General features: G+C 38.0%; 1 protein-coding gene across 1 annotated transcript in view; it reads right to left on the bottom strand.

The window, feature by feature from the left end:
• The window catches only part of Lama2 (laminin subunit alpha 2), a 586,091-nt gene that overhangs the window by 158,690 nt on the left and 408,052 nt on the right, over positions 1 to 19,349 (bottom strand). The window contains exons 30-32 of the mRNA XM_050138074.1: positions 15,904 to 16,028; positions 9,737 to 9,823; positions 6,897 to 7,090 (exon numbers count right to left, since the gene is read on the bottom strand). Coding sequence (XP_049994031.1) covers positions 6,897 to 7,090; positions 9,737 to 9,823; positions 15,904 to 16,028 — 406 coding nt within the window. The remainder of the gene's footprint in view (positions 1 to 6,896; positions 7,091 to 9,736; positions 9,824 to 15,903; positions 16,029 to 19,349) is intronic.

Raw genomic sequence — 19,349 nt, 5'->3', positions numbered from 1 at the left:
GTGGTTTTCAGTGACTTAAAGTGTCTAGAACTAGATATAATTATGAAAATGTGATTCCTAAGCCAAGGAAATATTTCATCAGATACTGATATAGTGTTCAAAATACCTTACCCTTAAAGATGGCCAGAAAGTAAAAGGAGCAGTCAGCTTCTGCCCTGGCTTGCTTCCTATTGGTTTACTAAACACTATGAGCAAAAGCTACTTGGGGAGGAATGGGCTTATTTTATCCTACAGTTCATAATCTATCATGATAAAAAGCCCAGACAGGAACTCAAGGCAGGAACCTGGAGGCAGAAACTGAGGCAGAACCCGTTGGAGAATGCTGTTTACAGCCTTGCTCCTCATAGCTTACTCAGTTTGTTTTCATACACACCCTAGGACTACCTGTCTAGGAATGGTACCCAGTGGTGCATGAGGATTATAAAATAGGAGGAGACAGCTCACATACTCAGTCTCATTCCGAGATTCCTGGAGGCAAGACCACCATTTTCAAAATAAGGTAGAAGTACGAGCCAGGGGCTGGCTGCTTTGCTTTTCAGATCTTCAGGTTGAACCCCAATTTCTCTAAGTATTTATTAATCAAGTTTCAGTACACAGAGTCTTAATTTGCTTATGGTGCAGGGTAGTCAGTGTGGCATTCAGAGTGCTTAGACTCATCCAGAAAGAGCTCCACAAATATTGTTTCACACAAAAGCAGCATGCAATACTGCTGCATCAGCTGTTGATGAGAAAAATACACATGTTCTACAAAGTAACCAGATAACTAGAAGAAGGCACAGAGGCTGCCTAAATAGATTGATCTGCACTTGGATTTGAACATGACAAAATGGCTTAATGTTCTAGGAAGCTATGGCATGCTTTTTGAGTGAGATAACCCAGACACAGAAAGACAATTATGACATGTACTCACTCATAAGTGGTTTTTAAACATAAAACAAAGAAAATCAGCCTACAAACTACATTCTCAGAGAACCTAGACAACAGTGAGGACCCTAAGAGAGACTTACATAGATCTAATCTACATGGAAAGTAGAAAAAGACAAGATCTCCTGAGTAAATTGGAGCATGGGGACCTTGGTGGGGGGAAGGATTGAGAGGGGGAGGGGAGAGGGACGGAGGGGAGCAGAGAAAAATGTAGAGCTCAATAAAAATCAATTAAAAATACACATAAAAATAAAACAATAAAGTAGGACTTTGCAAAGACACCTACTTGAGAGCTAAGTGATGGTAGAGACAGCATGATCTTTGGGGGTGAGGGAAAAAGGAGGATCATATGAAAAGTCACAGATTATTCACTTCAAGAGATCTTTTCAAATCATCTTTTGAAGAAGGAAGTATTGTTTATTTTTACAAAGATGATAGCATTCCCCTGTTTTGTTCCTGTCCCCATGTATAAGAAAGAGTGAGTGCCATTATTAATCATCTTTGATTATAATGGACCAACAGTATTGTACTGATGACAAGGGTCTGTATATTATGATAGTGAGGCACTTGCTGGCACCTAGCTAGTAAGAGTAAGGATCTTTGACTACAGAGATGACCGGGCAATTAAAGATGATTGCCACTAAACCTGATAATCTAATTTTGATTCCTGCAACTTGCATGGTGTCACGTTGTCCTCTGACATCCACACAAATTTCATAGCATGTGCAGCATCTCACCACTAAAGAAACAAATGCGAAACAAGGTATAAAGAGAAGTACCTTCATTGTGTCTATGCAGAACTGCAGAATCTAGAACACTTCGTGATTGCTGCTGCAATACTGATAAGAGGGGCATCATTTTATATGGCATATTTTAAATAAGCTGTGATATAAGTAAGCAAATACACATCACAGATATCTCTTATGCAGTGACTATAACAGTAGGCACGAATTTGATATTTATATGACATGAGATAGTATCTTGGGTACATTCTATGGAGTAACATTTTGCCAAAGTTACTATTTTCGATTGCACTTTGCCGGGAGTGTTCTATATTTTACTCTGTCACTCATGGTCTATTTTAAACATTGTATAAGTTATTCTGCTAACTACGAATTTTAAGAAAATAGAACATGAACAAATCAAGTTTTAGGTTTCACCTACAAAACTTTTTGCATTGAGTACATCATGGATTTCTCATTCATTTTCAAATTTCAGGGAAGGTGGATACTCTCCTTTTGGAGGATGACATGTCAATTATAAATGAGGGTTTAGAGAGGAAGATGTATTTGTGTATTTCAGCTTACTAAACAGAAATCCTGTTGTGAGCGTTACAATAAAATATTCAGAACTCACAAATACACCTAAGGAATAAAATTGTTCAGCTGTCTTAAGTAACTCCTTTTTTATTTGCTTTAAACTGATAAATTTGGGCTGGGATGTAGCTCAGTAGTGGAATGTCAGAATAGCGTGCAAAGAAACATCTGGGCTTGACGCTTAAAGACAAGAAAAAAGAAAAGGGATGAAATTAGTCTAAGTACCAGTCTAATGTATCTTTTCCAGTTCAAAGAAGCAAGACTCTGTGGACAACTTCTGATGAATATGTATGGGTCTTAATTAAATATATGAGATCTTAAAACTTAGAGACAGCCCCTAAGAAAGAGAGAGCAAAGAAGAATGACCCATGGATGATAAGAAGGCTCAGCAGGTAAAGGCATTTGCTCACAAACTTATCAGTATGAGTTTGATCATCTAGATTCACAAGGTGGAGAGAGAAAGCAGTTTCTGAAAGTTGTTCTCTGACCTCTGTACACATGCTGTGGCCCTTATGCACCCACACATGTACACACAAGTACACACAGGCACACACACACACAATAAATAAATAAATAAATAAATAAATAAATGGAAATTTCCAAATTCAGTGAAATATTTTTGAAAAACAAATAACCTAAAGCCCATCTAACACGCGAGTTAAAATAGTTTTTCTGGTTGTTGTTCAACCTCATCCTAGTGAGTTTCATGTTCTTCTCTTACACCTTACTTATTTTCTACACTATACTCTGTGTGTCTTGTCTGAATTCCTTTTATGTTAGTCGCCAGGGAGCTGAGGGCCAAAAGCAGCTCTCAGTAATATGTACAGATATGCTGCAAGAACAAAGAGGAGTGTATGGAGAGATGAACCTCTTGGTGGTGAGAGGAATGCTTTGGGGGATGCCTGATGTCTAAACTAGGAACCTGAACGTACTTGGGATTCAGTAGTACCTTCTATGGATTTTGTTTGGTAGAGTTAATCATTGTGATGGGGCTAATATCAGCTTACTGAGAGACTCTGGGGTCTCCATTTTACCTAATGAAAAGAATATCATGTAAATTTAGCATTATTATAATGTAAATATAATATATAAAATGATTGTATTTGGTAGGAAATTCTCTAATCTCCTAGCTCTTAACTTCTGTTTTTGAGTCAGGGTCCCATGAAATCCAGGTTGTATTCAAACTTGCAAAGTAGCCAAGGATGACCTTGAACTGCTGATGTTCTTGTCTGTTGTCCCCAAGCGCTCGGTTACAAGTATTCACCAGCACACCAGGAATAGGAAAGTCCTTTTTATTTACAGGAAAGTCCTCTCTTGGCTTTCTGGCCAATGACGCCCATAAACAACTAACAGACATTTATAGAAATTTAGGCAGCGACAGGCAAATTATGGTTTCTTCATTCATTCTGCTTTGTCCAAATTCTAAAGCATAAATTTATATCTTTTGTTAAGCAAATAGTGGGTCTATGGATTCTTTCTACAAATGCACAACTCCCCTAAAATAATACACTGAAGAAGCCTAGCAATAACCTTGTATGCAAATGTTCTATGTAATACAGTAGCATGAGCAATGACCACATGATGAAAAATTTTAGAAATGAATAAAAAATAAAACTAAAAAAAACATTTAAATATGTGATATGAGTCAATTTTAATTGCATTTTTTGGATAATTAAGAAAAAAGAAGAAAATAAATTCTCATATAATCCTTACAAATAAACAGTTGGTGTGGTACCTAGTTTCTACCAAGCAGAGCTGTTATCATTTCTGCAGTCAACACCCCATGCACTGACACCAGCACAGACATTCATTCTCCTGTCTCCTTCTCATGTTCTGTCTCCCTCACTGGGGTTCTTCTCTTAACTCTCACCCCACCCACCCCACTTAATAGAAAGTCCACTGTGATCCCATGTGATGAAGTAGGCCCCACAGATAAGACACACCAAGTCAACCTATTCTTTGGTCCCTTGATCTAATTTAGCTTGGGGGATAGAAAAGTCTCTTACAAAGAGAATTGAGAATGAGCCAGAGTTTTGTCCTCACTGAGTCTTGTTTTCGTGAGTCATTTTCAAAGTATGGGTACGAAGCAGGAGCTGGGAGCTGGGGGAAGGGAGCAGCATAAGAAAAGCACAGTGTGTTCGTTCTAAACTGTAGAAACTATAAAAGACGAGAAAGGAAGCAAAGTCTACACCTGTTCTGTGTGACAGCTCTTAGGGTAAACCTAAAGAAGGGAGGCAGCTAGGCCCAGAGGGAGGCAGGCAAGAGGGTCCACGAAGCCTGGAGGAAGGCTATAGAAAAAAAATGTCAACTTACACAACACTGCTGCTGATAATGTAGAAGAGGGGTCTAGATAGCCAACAGTCCCACAATTTAACATTTTTATGGGATAAAGATCACTATAATATTCCAGAAGGAAATGAAAGTCTCCAGGACACAGTAATGGATGTGAACACCACGTTCAAGAGGTGCAAAAGAATTGCTTGTAAAAATAATGTTACTAGACACCGAGAGTCATGTGCCCCTGTCAGTAAAGGGTCAGGATTTAATAAATATCAGATGGAACATGTGGAAAATAGAGATACACAGCGGTGATGAGTTAAGTTTTCTTATGATACATGTTTTTAATATGTAAGTTAAGAACTGATCACCAGAAAAAGAGCATGAAGCTAACTTGACTGGAAAAATCACAATTCTTTTTAAAATAAACGTTTATAAAGTAATCCTTTGCTTTCATCTTTTGCTGACTTTAATGTGGTACTATTCAATTTCTACATACCACATCAAGCAGTTTCTAAATTGATGTCTGAATAATTAATAAAATTATTTACTGTTCAAAGATTGTTGAAATGTGTCTATATATGATTTTGCCAGTTATACACGTAAAGTAATTAAAAAGCAGTGATGTAGAATATATGGCACACAATGAAAGCATTTATTTGTTTGCTTGCTTTTATGTATGTGTGCCTGTATGCTGCAGTGCAGACGGGCAGGTCATAGGACCACTTGTGGAAATCACTTCTCTCCCTCTGGGTGGGGTTCAGGAATAGAGTGAAATTGTGAGAATTGGTGGCAAGGACCTTTGCCTGCAAGCTCTCTTGCTGGTTTGGGGTCTACCCATAAAATTATCTTTAAGATAAACACACTTAGAGTGGATACAAACACACACACATGCGTGCGTGTGTCTCTCTCTGTATATATGTGTATGTATATAATAACAGCACTATCAAACTAACGTTTTGGTGTACTACATGTATAGTCTTTCCTCAAACCAACACTCACACTTATTTTTGCTTATTTTTCCCCATCGTGCTGCAAAGGTCGAATATGAATCTTTATGCAGGCAATATAAGGGCTCAGACACTGAGTCGTAGCCATACATAGCCCTTCTTATTTACTTCAAGTGCTATGTGTTTTCGTCAAAGAGAGCTGAACTACAAAGAAGACCCAGTTTTAGATTTTAAAAATTCTTTGTATATCCGCATAGGAATGTGCGTTTCTGTGTTGGCATGCGCGCATGAGTGCAGGTGCCTGTGGAAGCCAGAAGAGCGCTTTGAATCCCCTTGAGCTGGAGTTACCGACGTTTTGAAGCTCCTGACACGGGGCTTGGCATCGAACTTGGATCTTCTGCAAGAGCAGCAAGTACTCTTAACCTCTGAGCAATCTCTTCAGTCCCCTGCCCAGTTGGTTTTTTGTTTTTTGTTTTGCTTGTTTTTGTAATGCATCTTCGCAAACACTCCAGTCTTATGGTGTTGAGCTGATCTTAAACCCAGCCTTAGCTTTTGAGGCAGCTTTTTAAGGAAACCAGAGCACACACAAGCGAAAGTTCTCGAAACGCAACTCAGAGTCAGGCACATATAAGACATGAAAACAGGAAAAACAGTCATGCATAAACACACTGAAATATGTAAAGACTGCAGTAAAATGCGATAAAACAAACATAAGAAAAAGCATAGCATGGATCAACACTCTCCTTTTAGGTTTATAAATAACTTATTCTAGATTTGAATTGGTGTAAGTAAGCTCCAGTACCCAATGTAATTTCAACACTGAATGCAGAATCAGGAGAGATGAGAGACAGAGAGAAAGAGAGGTAGATGAAGGGGAGGGGGGAGGGAGGAAGAAAATAAACCATCTTCCCACTGTTTACTCTGTACGGAAGAAAAACTAAACACTTGAGTGAATTGTAACTGCACCCGGGGTTTATAGTTTGAGATGAAGATTCAAAGCATTATGTAAAAGCTGGCGAAAGAAGTCAGTTGTAACTCAAGGCTTATAGTGCCTACCCAGCCAATTACAAATTCAGGAGGATTCTAAAAGATTTAATAGACTTGGATCTTTAATCTGTCACAAAAGGCAATGCCAACTTTAGGCAAAATGGCAAATCCTGAGAGGGGCAAAAATAAGACTTGCCTGGAGGAGCTTTGTTGTAGGTCTTCAATGAACTGACTAAAGCATGCTGAGGATTTTCTCAGCTTTGCTTGGCTCAGCGGGACAGAGACAAAAACAGCATGGTAACAGTGGAAGGTGGGTAGATAGCTTCGGAGGAGGTGCTGAGTAGCAACAGCTACTGCAAACAAGGAAATAGCAGCCTTACTGGAACTGAGACCAACGTGGAAGCCAGGCCCACAGAACCAGCAGCTAAGTTAGTATACGTACAGACACACTCGGCGCCCTCGCGTGCATGCCAATGTTCGCAGCCATCACACTTCCTTCCCGTGGCTCCCGGGCGGCACGTGCAGAGGCCTGTGACTGCATCACAAGGAACAGGCAGGGAGCCATAAGGGTCACACTCACATTCTTGGCAGGAGCCTCCAGGGCTGCTTGGACTGCCAGTGTAGCCTGGGGCACACCTAGTTTGGAAAAGGACAAAACAATGGAGATTACTGAAAGCCACATTGCTAAATGTGCTGTGTGTGTGTGTGTGTGTGTGTGTGTGTGTGTGTGTGTGTGCTATTATGGATTGAGTTTTAGGTCTTGCATATGAAAACCTATACTCTGAATCTCTCTTCCTTTTTCGTTTTCAGAAAAGCTATCACTAAGTTGTACAGGCTGGCCTTGAACTCAGTTTGTAGCCCAGACAAGGCTTTGAACATGCCATCCTCCTGCCTCAGCCTCCTGAGGAGCTCTCATGATGGATGGGTCTGTATTCCCAGGCCTGACTTGGTCATTACCATTCTAATATCAGATAACAAGTGTTCTATAAAAATATTATTTAAATAAAACCCCTGAAGTTATTTCCTAACATCCACACCTGAAATGAGTGCATTTTAAGCAGGTTCAGTTTGATTAAATCTTCCAAGGGTTCATTACAAGACTAATGAAGATGGAGCTTAGGGAAGGGCTTCTGCTTTATAGGGACAATCAAGAGGCACAAGCAGTTTTAGAGCCTCACTGCACTGGGCAGGTCAAAGGTGATTTAAATGATCTAAGAAGCTCTCAGAAGTGGAACAAATTTATTTGGAAGGTTACAATAAAAATTTAACCAGGACCTTTGCTTTAATTTAGCTGAATGGAAGCAATTTTTTAAGGGAAATATAATCTAATTGCTTTTATGTTAGAGATGATAAATTCAAAGCTATAACATCTGAGAATTGCAAAAACAATTCAAACCATTCACGTTTAATAGTATATGATCCTGCTTATCCATAAACTGCATGAACTACCATTTCCTACTGAGTCTACATTAATGCATATTAAGATGATGGATTTCTGTGATCACTCTGCTTCAGACAGTAATTGTAACCTTGCTATACATTTTTCTAGTCTTTTCTGCAGACCTGCTCTGGCAGATAGTGAGTGATAATCTCAATTTATAAAGTTAGCTACAGCATAAAAAAATTGTTATATAATAAGTTGCTAAAGATGATAAAATTGGTATCCAGGGTTGCTTTCAGTCATGATCCTATTGGTGTTTACAAGAGAATTAAATGAATATTCAGCTAAATATAATCCCAAAGGATGAGGTAGACATACAGAAGATATAGCTTTATCATTTATAATCTATGCCCAAATGATGTGTGCATCTTCCAAATAAATGAATATCTTTTGGGGTGTTTGTAGTATAAAGTGTTTAATCTCTGCTAATTCTCAGTGATATGGGCAGAGTGGGTGCACCATTCATGTACATTTATGAAGATGATGAATACTATGTGTTGTTATCATATACAGATCTTTGAGACTGCATCTTACAAACATATAGATTTTATTGGAATTTACAAAACTTATATCTAGTTACTCCACTCATTGCCATTGTCCATATAACCATTGCTGGTTGTATAAAAGGATCTTAAGTAGTTTATAGGAAATGACAACAAATGGTTATTTAGTTTTGAAAAATGATTTATGGTTTCAGGATCTCCTAGGAAACTCTAGTGAAGTGGGCAAACAGGCTTTGGATAAACTGTAAGTAAGTGTGATTTCAGGTGAGTTTTCAATCTTGGCTTTATATATATAAATAAATATGGAAAATTCTAGAATTTGAAGAGAGTATCTGAATTTGATCTGCTTTGAGACAAAGGGTATAGAGTTTTGAAATCCATTCTTTCCTGTTAATCATTGGCTGTGAGCCACCAAGAGAAAGATGAAGGTAAAGCCACAGGCTAACCACACCTCTTTCTATTGAAGGAACCTAGGCAGGACACCGGCAGGGTCCTTACACATCCCATTATCAGGAAGACAGTGTTAAGTAGTTGGAAAAAAGGCACCCAGTTAGGTTGCTGGAACCAAGCTAAACCCATGAATTGCAATGAAAGTACTAAATTGCTACCCACTACTAAGATCACAAAATACGTTTTTCTTGATAATGGTTAGTATCAGTTCTCTTGCAGTGTCTGAAATACCAGCGGTGGCTGTAACCATCTGAACATCTGGTTTCCTGATCTCATGTAAATCTGTATTTGGAAGATGTGAATTTACTGCCTAAGAGATAGTCAAGCTAGGATTATGTCCCTTAGCATTTGCATGGAACTAAATTCAGTTTAGTGGTGCTTTATCAGATTTTATATTTTCTGACTTGTAAAAAGCCTTTGAAGAAAGTGGATAGCCTATCAAGAAGAAGCTCAACACCTTGTTTTCTGGGTGGGACTAATTAACTACCCTCATTACCTAACTGCAGAATATACAAAACCCTACTGATACAAGGCCATCGTGCTATGAGCAACGGTACGTGTGAAGTTATTGTTAGACACTTTTGGCCAGTGAACTAACTGAGAACAATGTAATCAGCTTCTCAATTTCCATAGCTACTAAAAAGCTTTGGAAAAAAACCCTGCAGTTTGTTCTTTTAGAATTATATCTGACTTTGTTTATACTAAAACATAAATTAGACAATCATGAATTTTTTGGGATCACGAGGTCTCAACTTGAAGTTAAAGCGAACAGCTTTTTAAAGAAGCAATTCTAGAGCTAAGGAAATAGTTTTGAAGCATTAATTACTCAAAGAGAAATGATGAAATTCCAGAAACAATGAATAGAATCATGGCCCTTGATAATCGTACCGTTCGCAGTACTGTCCTGCGTACCCCCGAGGGCAGGCTGTACAGCGGTAGTCATCCAGACCTTCCAGCACACAGGAGGGGCTGAAACTGAATGGGGGGGAAAAAACACATAAAATGTTAATCATGTATTTGGTCAAATTCAGTAATTCTACCCATTATTAAGGTCATTGGGACATTTTGAAGGGTGGGGTGATAAATATATTTATGAATGTTGATATATTTCTTATTTGTTTCAAAGACAATTAAATACCACTAATGACAGATTGGTCCATTTTGATGAATTAATAAGGTACCATATTAAAAATAACAGCGTTTTGGGATTTTTTAAATGATTTTAGGTAATCAATGTAAATATTTAATATTCAGCCAAGATCTCACAAAGACAATTTTGATAGGAACTTGTGTGCATGTGTCTTATAGTCGATCAGAGATCATGGAATGCCTTTCAGGTTAAAAACTAAGCAAAAAAAGAGTAGACAGAAAGCCGTGTAATTTTTTTCCCTGAAATCTCAGTCCACTTGCTCCTGGCAGTTGGCAGTTCAATAGGTGGAGTATGAATAGCTATTCCATACAGAACACAACAGCACATTTCCCAGTCTATCCAGATTTCAACATTCTAACGAAGTCCACAAAGTAATTTGATTTAATGTGTAGTGAGAAGACAGAGCATTCTATATGAAAATGAACAAAACCTGCTCACTATTCTACAGGCTTTGAAGTAACTGCTAACTTCCCTATCACACACACACACTTATCATAGAGCACAGCTCAAGAATTGCCCTTTACCTGGCTGTGCAGGGGGAGGGAGGACTTAATAAGACTCAAAAACTAAACTAGATTATCCTACAGTTTGGTTTTGTAGCAAACTTTTCTCAAACCAGTGCGTCATTCCCACTGGATAACACTTCATGGAGCATTGGGAACTTAGGAAGAGACTACTTCCTGGCTGTCAGGTGGTGATGCTTCATATATTCCATCTTATTGTTTGAGGTCTTTCAAATCTGTCCATACCAAGAAGCAATAGAAAGTACAGACCAAGATCCATATGGCAAAACACATACTAGAATCATAGTCTTGGGTTTGGGCATCACTGGGGTGGCAACTTGTTATAGCTACACGTGTGAAATTCATATAAATCTATGGTTTGTGCATGGATGCCAAATTTTAACTTTTATGAAATTTATGAAATATGCAAATAAATCCACTACTTGCAGTTTTGCTATCCCACCAATTTGTGTGTGTGTGTGTGTGTTCGCAAGAACTTGGAATCCCCAAGCTCATAACAGATACCTCTGTCAAGTTTTTTGTTCTTTTACTTAAAACTCGAGGCTGAAAACATATGTGTGGGCACATGCACACACATATTCCATTGGTAGTCATACACAGGTCTAGGAAGCAGATTCTAGACATTTTAAATACAATTCTAGACTAGGCAATAGAATGAAATTACATTCCATATCTGTAAAGTAATAAAGTCTTCAATAAATGAATATATAAGTGTCTTTAAAAATACAGTATTGGAATGTGGCAATCTTAGATGAGCTGACACAAACTGCTACATGATGGTTTTTGTAATGGACTTTGATTTTTCCTTTAAGAATTTCAAAGAGCTTTGGAAGGAGTATGTAGGAGTCCAGTCTTTCTCCTCTCATCTCCTACTCCCATCTCTCTAACCCTGACTCTCATCTCTTCTGTAGGATTACTTGGAACCCTTGTGTGTCTCTCTTAGTCACCAGCCTTTTCTCAGTCCCTGTGGTGACCAGTTTCAAATGTGCCACCGCACACCTTGTAAAATTTACAGGGTTCATTTTATGCGAGACCCTCTGTGGATTTCAGTGCTGACTGGCCTCCTGGGTACCACTTCCTTCTGGTTTTGATCCCTGCTTGTAGGCTGCTTCTTGACTACATCTATGTCGTGGTCTTCATCTGTTAATGTGATTTAAAAGATGTGATTTCTAAGCAACTTCCTTCATCCTGAGAGCTTTATACACTGCGTAGACTCTAACATATAAAGCTGATTTTTCTCTTCTTGTGAAAAAAAAAAATGCACTTTATGGTTATGCTTCTATCTCCCGTGCTAAATGCACAGTGCAATGCCGTCCCCTACTTTTGTACTCCATCAAAATGTTGTTTGATGTATAAATGTCACCAGAGCTGCTCTCGGTGGCTTCATCACATTATTCTATACCGTGCTGCCTCTGACCTCCCTGAAATTGCTAGCATTCACCTTTCTGCTGTCTTCTGCATTCACTCCACTCCAGTCACGTTTACCTGGTCTCTGCCAGTTAGGGGTCAGGCAGAGGCCTGCTGAAGTCAGGTGGTCTAATCTTGCTGCTCCTCCAGAGGCTCATTCTTCTACTTCATCCACATCACTGCATCAGCCACAAATGTGTGTGCAGGTCACTAACCCTTACTGAAAATGTTGCAAACCCATCCTTTGCGGCTACTTGCTTTTTCCTGGAAGCACTGTCTTAACATATATATTCCATTACATGTCTCTTTGCTCACTGTCTTACTTTTGAAAAATACAAGATGTGATAGAGCAAGAAATAGGATTATTTTTCTTGCTTATATATATTCCCAACATGAGGAAGATAGCATTGAATTAAAGATTTGTTGGCCAAAGAAATAGCTAACATACCTTTATCTTCATGGAATGCACAGTTATGTGTAATCCATACACAAAGGTAGGATAGGACACATGTACATGTTTTCTCTCTTATTCAGGATTTCAGTATCTGAAAGAGCATCTGGTTGAAGTCAAGACATGATGTACCATGCATTAGCGGCATGAAAAAGTACTAAGGCATGCTGGGCTGGTGGAAATGATTGCAACAGAAGTGGTCCTTCAACTGGATTCTGAGAACTGCACTGGATATTATACACTTTATCTCAGGTCTTTGTGAGAACCAAGATTTCTATGATGTTCAGAAATAAGCAAGCAGCTGTAACATGGATATCACGTGGAAAGGTGCTACGGGCCATAGCTTGCAAAGACAGGCTGAACTAGGTTTCTTTTTTTTTTTTTCTTTTTTTTTTGCCTCCCCCCCAACTAGGTTTCTGATGCTGCCTTCACGTCTGCCCTTTCCTTGGGTGTGCGTGGTAGAACACCCCACAGTGAGTAAATGGTGCCACTGAGTCAAACTGCTGAAGATTTAAAGTAATTGATTTGATATGAGAGAAAGAAGCAAATGCTGTGGCCGTGAGCTGGCCATCACTGTATCTTCCTTACCTTTTATTTCTTATGGACTACATACTGAAGTTACTAGAATAAGACATTTCACCTCTCCCATCTGTAGCTTAGAATTTATTTTCACACTCTGGGAAAAAAAAGTGCCCCTCTTTGCCCTGACTAGCTTTTCTACTTTGCCTCTTAACCTTCTTACTGTCCGTAGATCTTTTTGTTAATTGGGCTAATGTGTTCCAAGCTACAGCTGGTGAGATTAGTGGGTCATGAAATTGACCAGGAGTTTTCTAAAAATGTATGATGAGAAAATTGAATAAGTGGTGGGATACACGCATGCATATTTGGGTGTCCATATGTAGGCTGTGATATTTAAAAAGGGTGACTTATGGTTGTGGTTGATAAAGTCTGAATGCCATTTGGCGTGCAATGATGATGTTTTGAGTCTTTAGGGTTCCTTGATATAAAATTTCTACAGATAGTACAAACCAAATTATAAAATAAAAATATGAATAAAATGTTTTGTTGATTCTGCTAACCAACCAAGCTGGTATTGTATCTGTGTAATTTCTTAAAACTGGCGGGGTTTCCTAAAACTTCTTTCTATTTAAAGTTCACTTCCACTATTGTCAACTTTCAGTAGTCATGCCCCCACTTAGAAGCTGCTACATTTGCCCAGTCTCCTTTGAGAGAACAGAGAGAACAATGCTAGATGCTTGCTAGGTGTTGCTCGTCTTTCTCTTGGTGCCAGTGACAATACTGCCCAAGGTTCTGGTCTGTCTGGCTTCTCCCCTGCATTTGTATTTCATTTTCTGGGAATGAAGACTTCTATCACTTAAAGAAGCCCCATTTTGCCTTCTTTCTATGTGCTTCCCTTGGGGAGCAACAACCTGGGAAATGCAATCTGACTTTAATTCATTTATTAACATATTTCTCCCTTCATCTGCTCCTGCAATTTTCAGATTTCCATTCCGTGCAGCTATTTGCATATTTCTATTTTGACAGAGCTTTCACATCAATTTGAACCCATTTAAACCATAAATTACCTGTCTTCAGCAGCAGTTCTCTCCCGATATTCCTGGGTGAGTTCATGGCTCCAGCATTTGGGGGCCAAGATGGCTAAAGCCATCAGTCCTCAACTCTTGCCTGGACTCTCTCTTCTTATCCCTAATTATCCATCAGTCGTGCAGCGCTGTGTGTAACAAGTTTCTCACACTCCTCCCTGTGACTGTTGCCCTCCTATGATTGTTACTTGGCTTCCAGCTCTCATTACCTCTTGCCTGCACTAGCGCAACCTCCCTTTGATTGGACTCTGCTTTTCTTCTTCACCTGCTTCGTTTTATTGTATTCAGTTCTAACATAGAAGGCTTTCTAAAATTGTAGCTCTGATCAAATAAGTTCTTTTTTTAAATAGAAGAAAACTATGTTTTAAATTAACATAGGAAGTTAAACAGTCATTGTATAGATTGGCCCTCAAAGACTTCTCTGATACAGTCTCCGTTCTCCTGGCCATCTTCAGCAGTAATTGCAGAGTCCTTTAGACCCCACACTCCAAACTGAGGCTTACTAGCTCTGAAGCATGCCTTGCGTTTTGTTTTCTAAGCACCTCTGCATATAATTTCTTACTACACAAACCTACAAAAAACAATCTATTCTTCCTCTGACATATTCTGGACTCTTTCACAATTGAGAATGGTATTTGTGACTTTGAATTCTGTGACCATTGTTTTTATCCCAATATTTTATAAAAAGCTTCTCTAAGAAATGACAAAATTCTATTTTACCATCTCTGTAGCTGCGAGTATTACAGTATAACCAAAAGGGAATTATTATTGATTATTTTTAATTCAAATGGCTCACATTTTAATAAACAACGAAATAAATGGCATCCCTTGTTTAAGTATGGACACCAGAGGGAGAGTTGGGAAAGGGAAATAAAGAAACAATTTTCCATTTCATACACCTATCATTTTGTACTTGAACAATGAGATCATATATTTTATCTTCATCAATATCCACTATACCTAACAATTTATGCTTGACATCCTGGAAAGAATTATACTCGTGCAGAGGAAAGGGGGGTAATTTGTACGTAACTGTTTTCAGGACGCATACAAAGCTAAAGATAAATGTGTGTCAGTGGAAGTTCATTTTGTCTGCAAGGCTTCATGGTTCTTTTACACTTAAGGCATCCAGAATTTCAGTTCTAGACAAACTGTCAAACCTTCTTTTAAAAAACAAATTCTTAGAAGAAAATGACTTTCTCACGTAGAGATTGAAGTACACAAGTCACCTAATAGAAAGTCCAGATAGTCTTATCAAAAAGGTAGATAAAAACATTGTGGGGTTTGCAACAAAAGTTGATATAAACCAAGGCAGAAGGCTCCAACAGCATGAAAAAATGGATACTTCACCACTTTTCCCTTTGTGGTGGTGTTTCCATGGTACCCAGCTCAAACTATATGGACAGAAAGGGGTCTGTGCTCCTAACTGATATTGACGTTTTATAAAAAGCTTATTAGTAAGTTCCCAAATTTCATTGGCCATGTTCAATTGCCTTTTTTGGTAATTATTTCCCAATATTGACTCTAACATATATAATGAAATGAACCAGCCACAAATGTGATTTGGTATTCACTCCGGCAATCCTTCAGAGTATAAAGTGCAAGCTCACGCTAGAACTGAGTATTCATAAAACTATGTGTTTGAACACGCATCACTTGTCTCAGATACAAATACAATGTCAATATTGATATTTACATTTTATTAATAAGTATTATTTACTTGCAGGAAGGTTTTAAAAGAAAAATGAATCATAGGATGTCTACATACTGATTTTGGTAGTGTTTTTATCATATTTTTAAAAATCTGTGGCTTGTAATATTTTGTTGTCTACTGAAAAAATTGGCAAATCATAAACAGTCTATGTTCCAGGCAGATGGAATTACTAATGGGAAAATATGCTTATATGTATCAATCTTACTTGTTGCTGGGAGAAATCAGAGGACAAGCACATGGTTGACAGTCATTGGGCAATCCCCTGACAATTCCATAGTAGCCAAGGGCACATCGTTCACAGAAATCACCAGCAGTGTGATGCTGACAGTTCTGTAAAAGAAAATGGAGGAATGGTTGCTTTTCACGTACAAGAAGTTACAATGTACTGTGTCATAAAGTTCCACAGCAATATGGACAGAGAAAGAGGGAGAGGGGGAGGGAGAGAGAAAGCTTGCAGTTATCAGTTCTTGATTCCAGTAGCTTTAAAGATACTTTTTTATTTAAGAAAGTGATGCCAAGTGTGGTAGCTACATTATCAATAAGAGCTTCTGTTTTTACCTAAATCTATTTCTGTGTACATTCAAAATTAGCAAATACAAATTTAAGTACATCTCAAATTTTAGTTCTATGAGGAGTTGGGGAAAATGCTAAAAGACCAGGGCCCTGGTGCATGTCTGTTGGGGGAAGTCTTGGTTTAACTATAGATTTAGTAGATGTATTAAGAGACAATGCACACAAAAATGGTCAGCCTTGTTACTACATATGAATGCTATTTATCTACTCCCTGCATAATGTTGTTCATTCTTTACCAGTATAGAAAGCTCAATTTGATGCTGCAAACTTTGGTCAATATTTCCTTATCATGCTTCCATAATGAAGGTATTCCACTAGTATATTCAAAGGCATTTTCATAAAGAAATGCGAAGTGGTGTAGAGTAAGATAGTTTTGGTGTAAAAATTCTCACCACGTAGAATCATATTTCACAAACAGCAATCAGTATGGCTATAGGCAGATGTATTCATAAGGCACTCAAATGAGGAAAGAAAAGTACAAAATAAAATCCTACCTTGGTGAATTTATATCTGCTTTAGGAATTTAAAAAATGCTGACAATTAGAGAGCACAAAAGTGTAAAAAAAAAACAAGACACTTGAGAGTTGAGAGGGAAAAATTAGAGCTGGATTTCTAAGAGCTTAGTTTTGCAAGACAGGATTTGGAGTAGTCAGAGCAATGGTTTATTCCTTCATATCCTAAAAAGAAATGCTGAAAAGCATAACTCAATAGCAAGATATATGTAGATATACACTTTCCTCTCCAGCCTCACGTCCAGTCAGTGCTGCCTATGTACACTGAGCTAGCCCGCAGGAGTCCTTACTTATGGATCCTCTCCCCTATCTCTAGGACTTTGGTTTGTAAATCCTTTGCTCAGTTAATATCATTTTATCTTTTTACCTGGATAGTTCATGTCTGCTCATATGTCAAATGTCTTCTTCTCTCCTTAGCATTTTTTTTTTTTTTGGTGTCCTAAAGATGGCTTAGCAGCTTCTTCTAGTTTAACAGAGCAATTGAAACAGCATTAGCATGCCACAACTAATCTACATGACAGGATGAAAGAGCCATGCTCTGGGCAACATGGAGAAGATGGGTCAAGATTTTTAATATGGGAAAGGACAGGTGTCACATCTAATAAAAACAGAAAAATGGTCAGCAGGACAAAATGACTTCCTGCATTATGATGCTGATGTAAATGCCACACTCCTTCCTTCGTGGCCATCCAGAATAATCTACATATCTTTGCAGTTAAACAAAGCCTTTCTGTGTTTCATGGTAACACTCTGAGAGAGAATGATTCCAGAACAAAACAATTACATGTGCATTTTGGGCTCAGATTATCTAACAAGCCATTGAAGGAATGTGTTTCCTAGGGAAGGTAGGAAGATCACATTTCATAATTACAAAATAAATATGCCCCAAAGACAAATTATTCAATAACAGTCTTGAGCAATTTGGCTTTTGCAACAAAATAATTGTGTTTTTATGTAATCTAGTTATATCAGTAACAACTGAAATTATTGCTTGAATATAGTGATTGATACTAAAAATACAGAGGCCCAAAGAGGTCTTATTTTTCTTCAATCTGAAATCTAACATTATTTGCTTACCAAGAAAACCAGTGTATTTTAACCTTCTCTGGAATTTCCATCCTTCACAGATACACTGACACACTATACTTGGTTAAGTGAATAAGGCAGTCTGACTAGTTTTGTAAACAGAGCGTATAAATCATATGGCTACTTTAGAAACTTTGACTCATATTTTCTCCTATATAGAAATTTTTGCATAAGGAAATGTATATATTATGAATACCTAATAGGCTTAAACACATTCACAGAGTTTACACATTAGTGTTTCTTCCATAGTACATTAGAATATGTAAATTCTGCATGCTTGCATTACATGCTGGATTGCAGGTGGTTCATGTGACTTCTACCATAGCCAATAAATATAACCCAATCGTGCGGCATTTCAGACTTAAGGTGAGAAGTAACTGAACATAATCTGACACTATAAGGATACTTCCTAAGCCTTTTTTCTGGTACCACAAAATGCACAGACCCCATAAGGGAGGTCTCTCTTCACCTAACACAACTGTCAGCAATGGAATTTTTCTAGTACCATCTGAACATTTGCTTGATTCTTGTCTAGTGGCAGTAATCTGAGTTCTGCCTTCTGAAGCTGGGCTGATTAAGTCTAATTCCCATCCTCCAGGGAAGATGCTCAAATATCTAAGTACACCATTACTTCCTAAATCTTTTGCTATAAGCTAAGCCTTTAGCAATCCTAGCTACTCAGAGTTTCTTTTAAAACACGGGGGATTATAGGTGTTTTGCTGAGATTTGGAAACACCATAAATGTCTTTCTGGCCTTCATTTCTGGAACTTGTACAAGCAGCAATGCCCAGTATGGGTACCTAGTGTATCTACAGTCTAATTAGCACATCTAGATCATACGAATTAATATTATATATGCTGCTATCATCCTCATCTTCATAGCCCAGCACCTACCATTAGATAGGCATATTGGAAATACTTAGTAGCAAAAGCCATAAGAACAAATGAACAGGTGAACTGAATTAATTTTTTTTCCTGCTAATTTCATATTGTCACTTGTGGGTCATAAGGTCACCTGCTAGCATGTTATCTATCATTCAAAACATTAGAACTCTTTTCAGCTTTATGTAAGGTAATATTGGATGGATCTTATCCATAGTACTGGCAAACACTTTGAGCCTGTGCTTCTGGGGCTACATCATACCAGTAGTGATGTCTCTGGAGTGAAATGTTGTACGTCCTCTGCAGCAATGTATAGACACCATTAATCTATCAGCTGTGAACATGTGGCTTGCATTCTTACCTTTGTTTGTAGGGATATCGTGAAACAGGAATTGGATGCATATTTAAACAACCTGACATGCAAATAACAGATGCCATCCCATCCTCACTGTTTTTGACTTAAGCAAATTATTAATTCTCTCACGTCAGGTCATACATTATAAGAGAAACAATGATACTGCCTATCTCATTAATGTATTATAAAAATAAACAGGAAAAACATATATACAGTGGCCTGTATTACTAGTACACTACATAT

This window comes from Alexandromys fortis, unplaced genomic scaffold (genome assembly GCF_014885135.2).
Source record: "Alexandromys fortis isolate MF-2015 unplaced genomic scaffold, M_Fortis_MF-2015_v1.1 scaffold_14, whole genome shotgun sequence".
Taxonomy (NCBI): Eukaryota; Metazoa; Chordata; class Mammalia; order Rodentia; family Cricetidae; genus Alexandromys; species Alexandromys fortis.
This window is presented reverse-complemented; position numbering and strand designations above follow the sequence as displayed.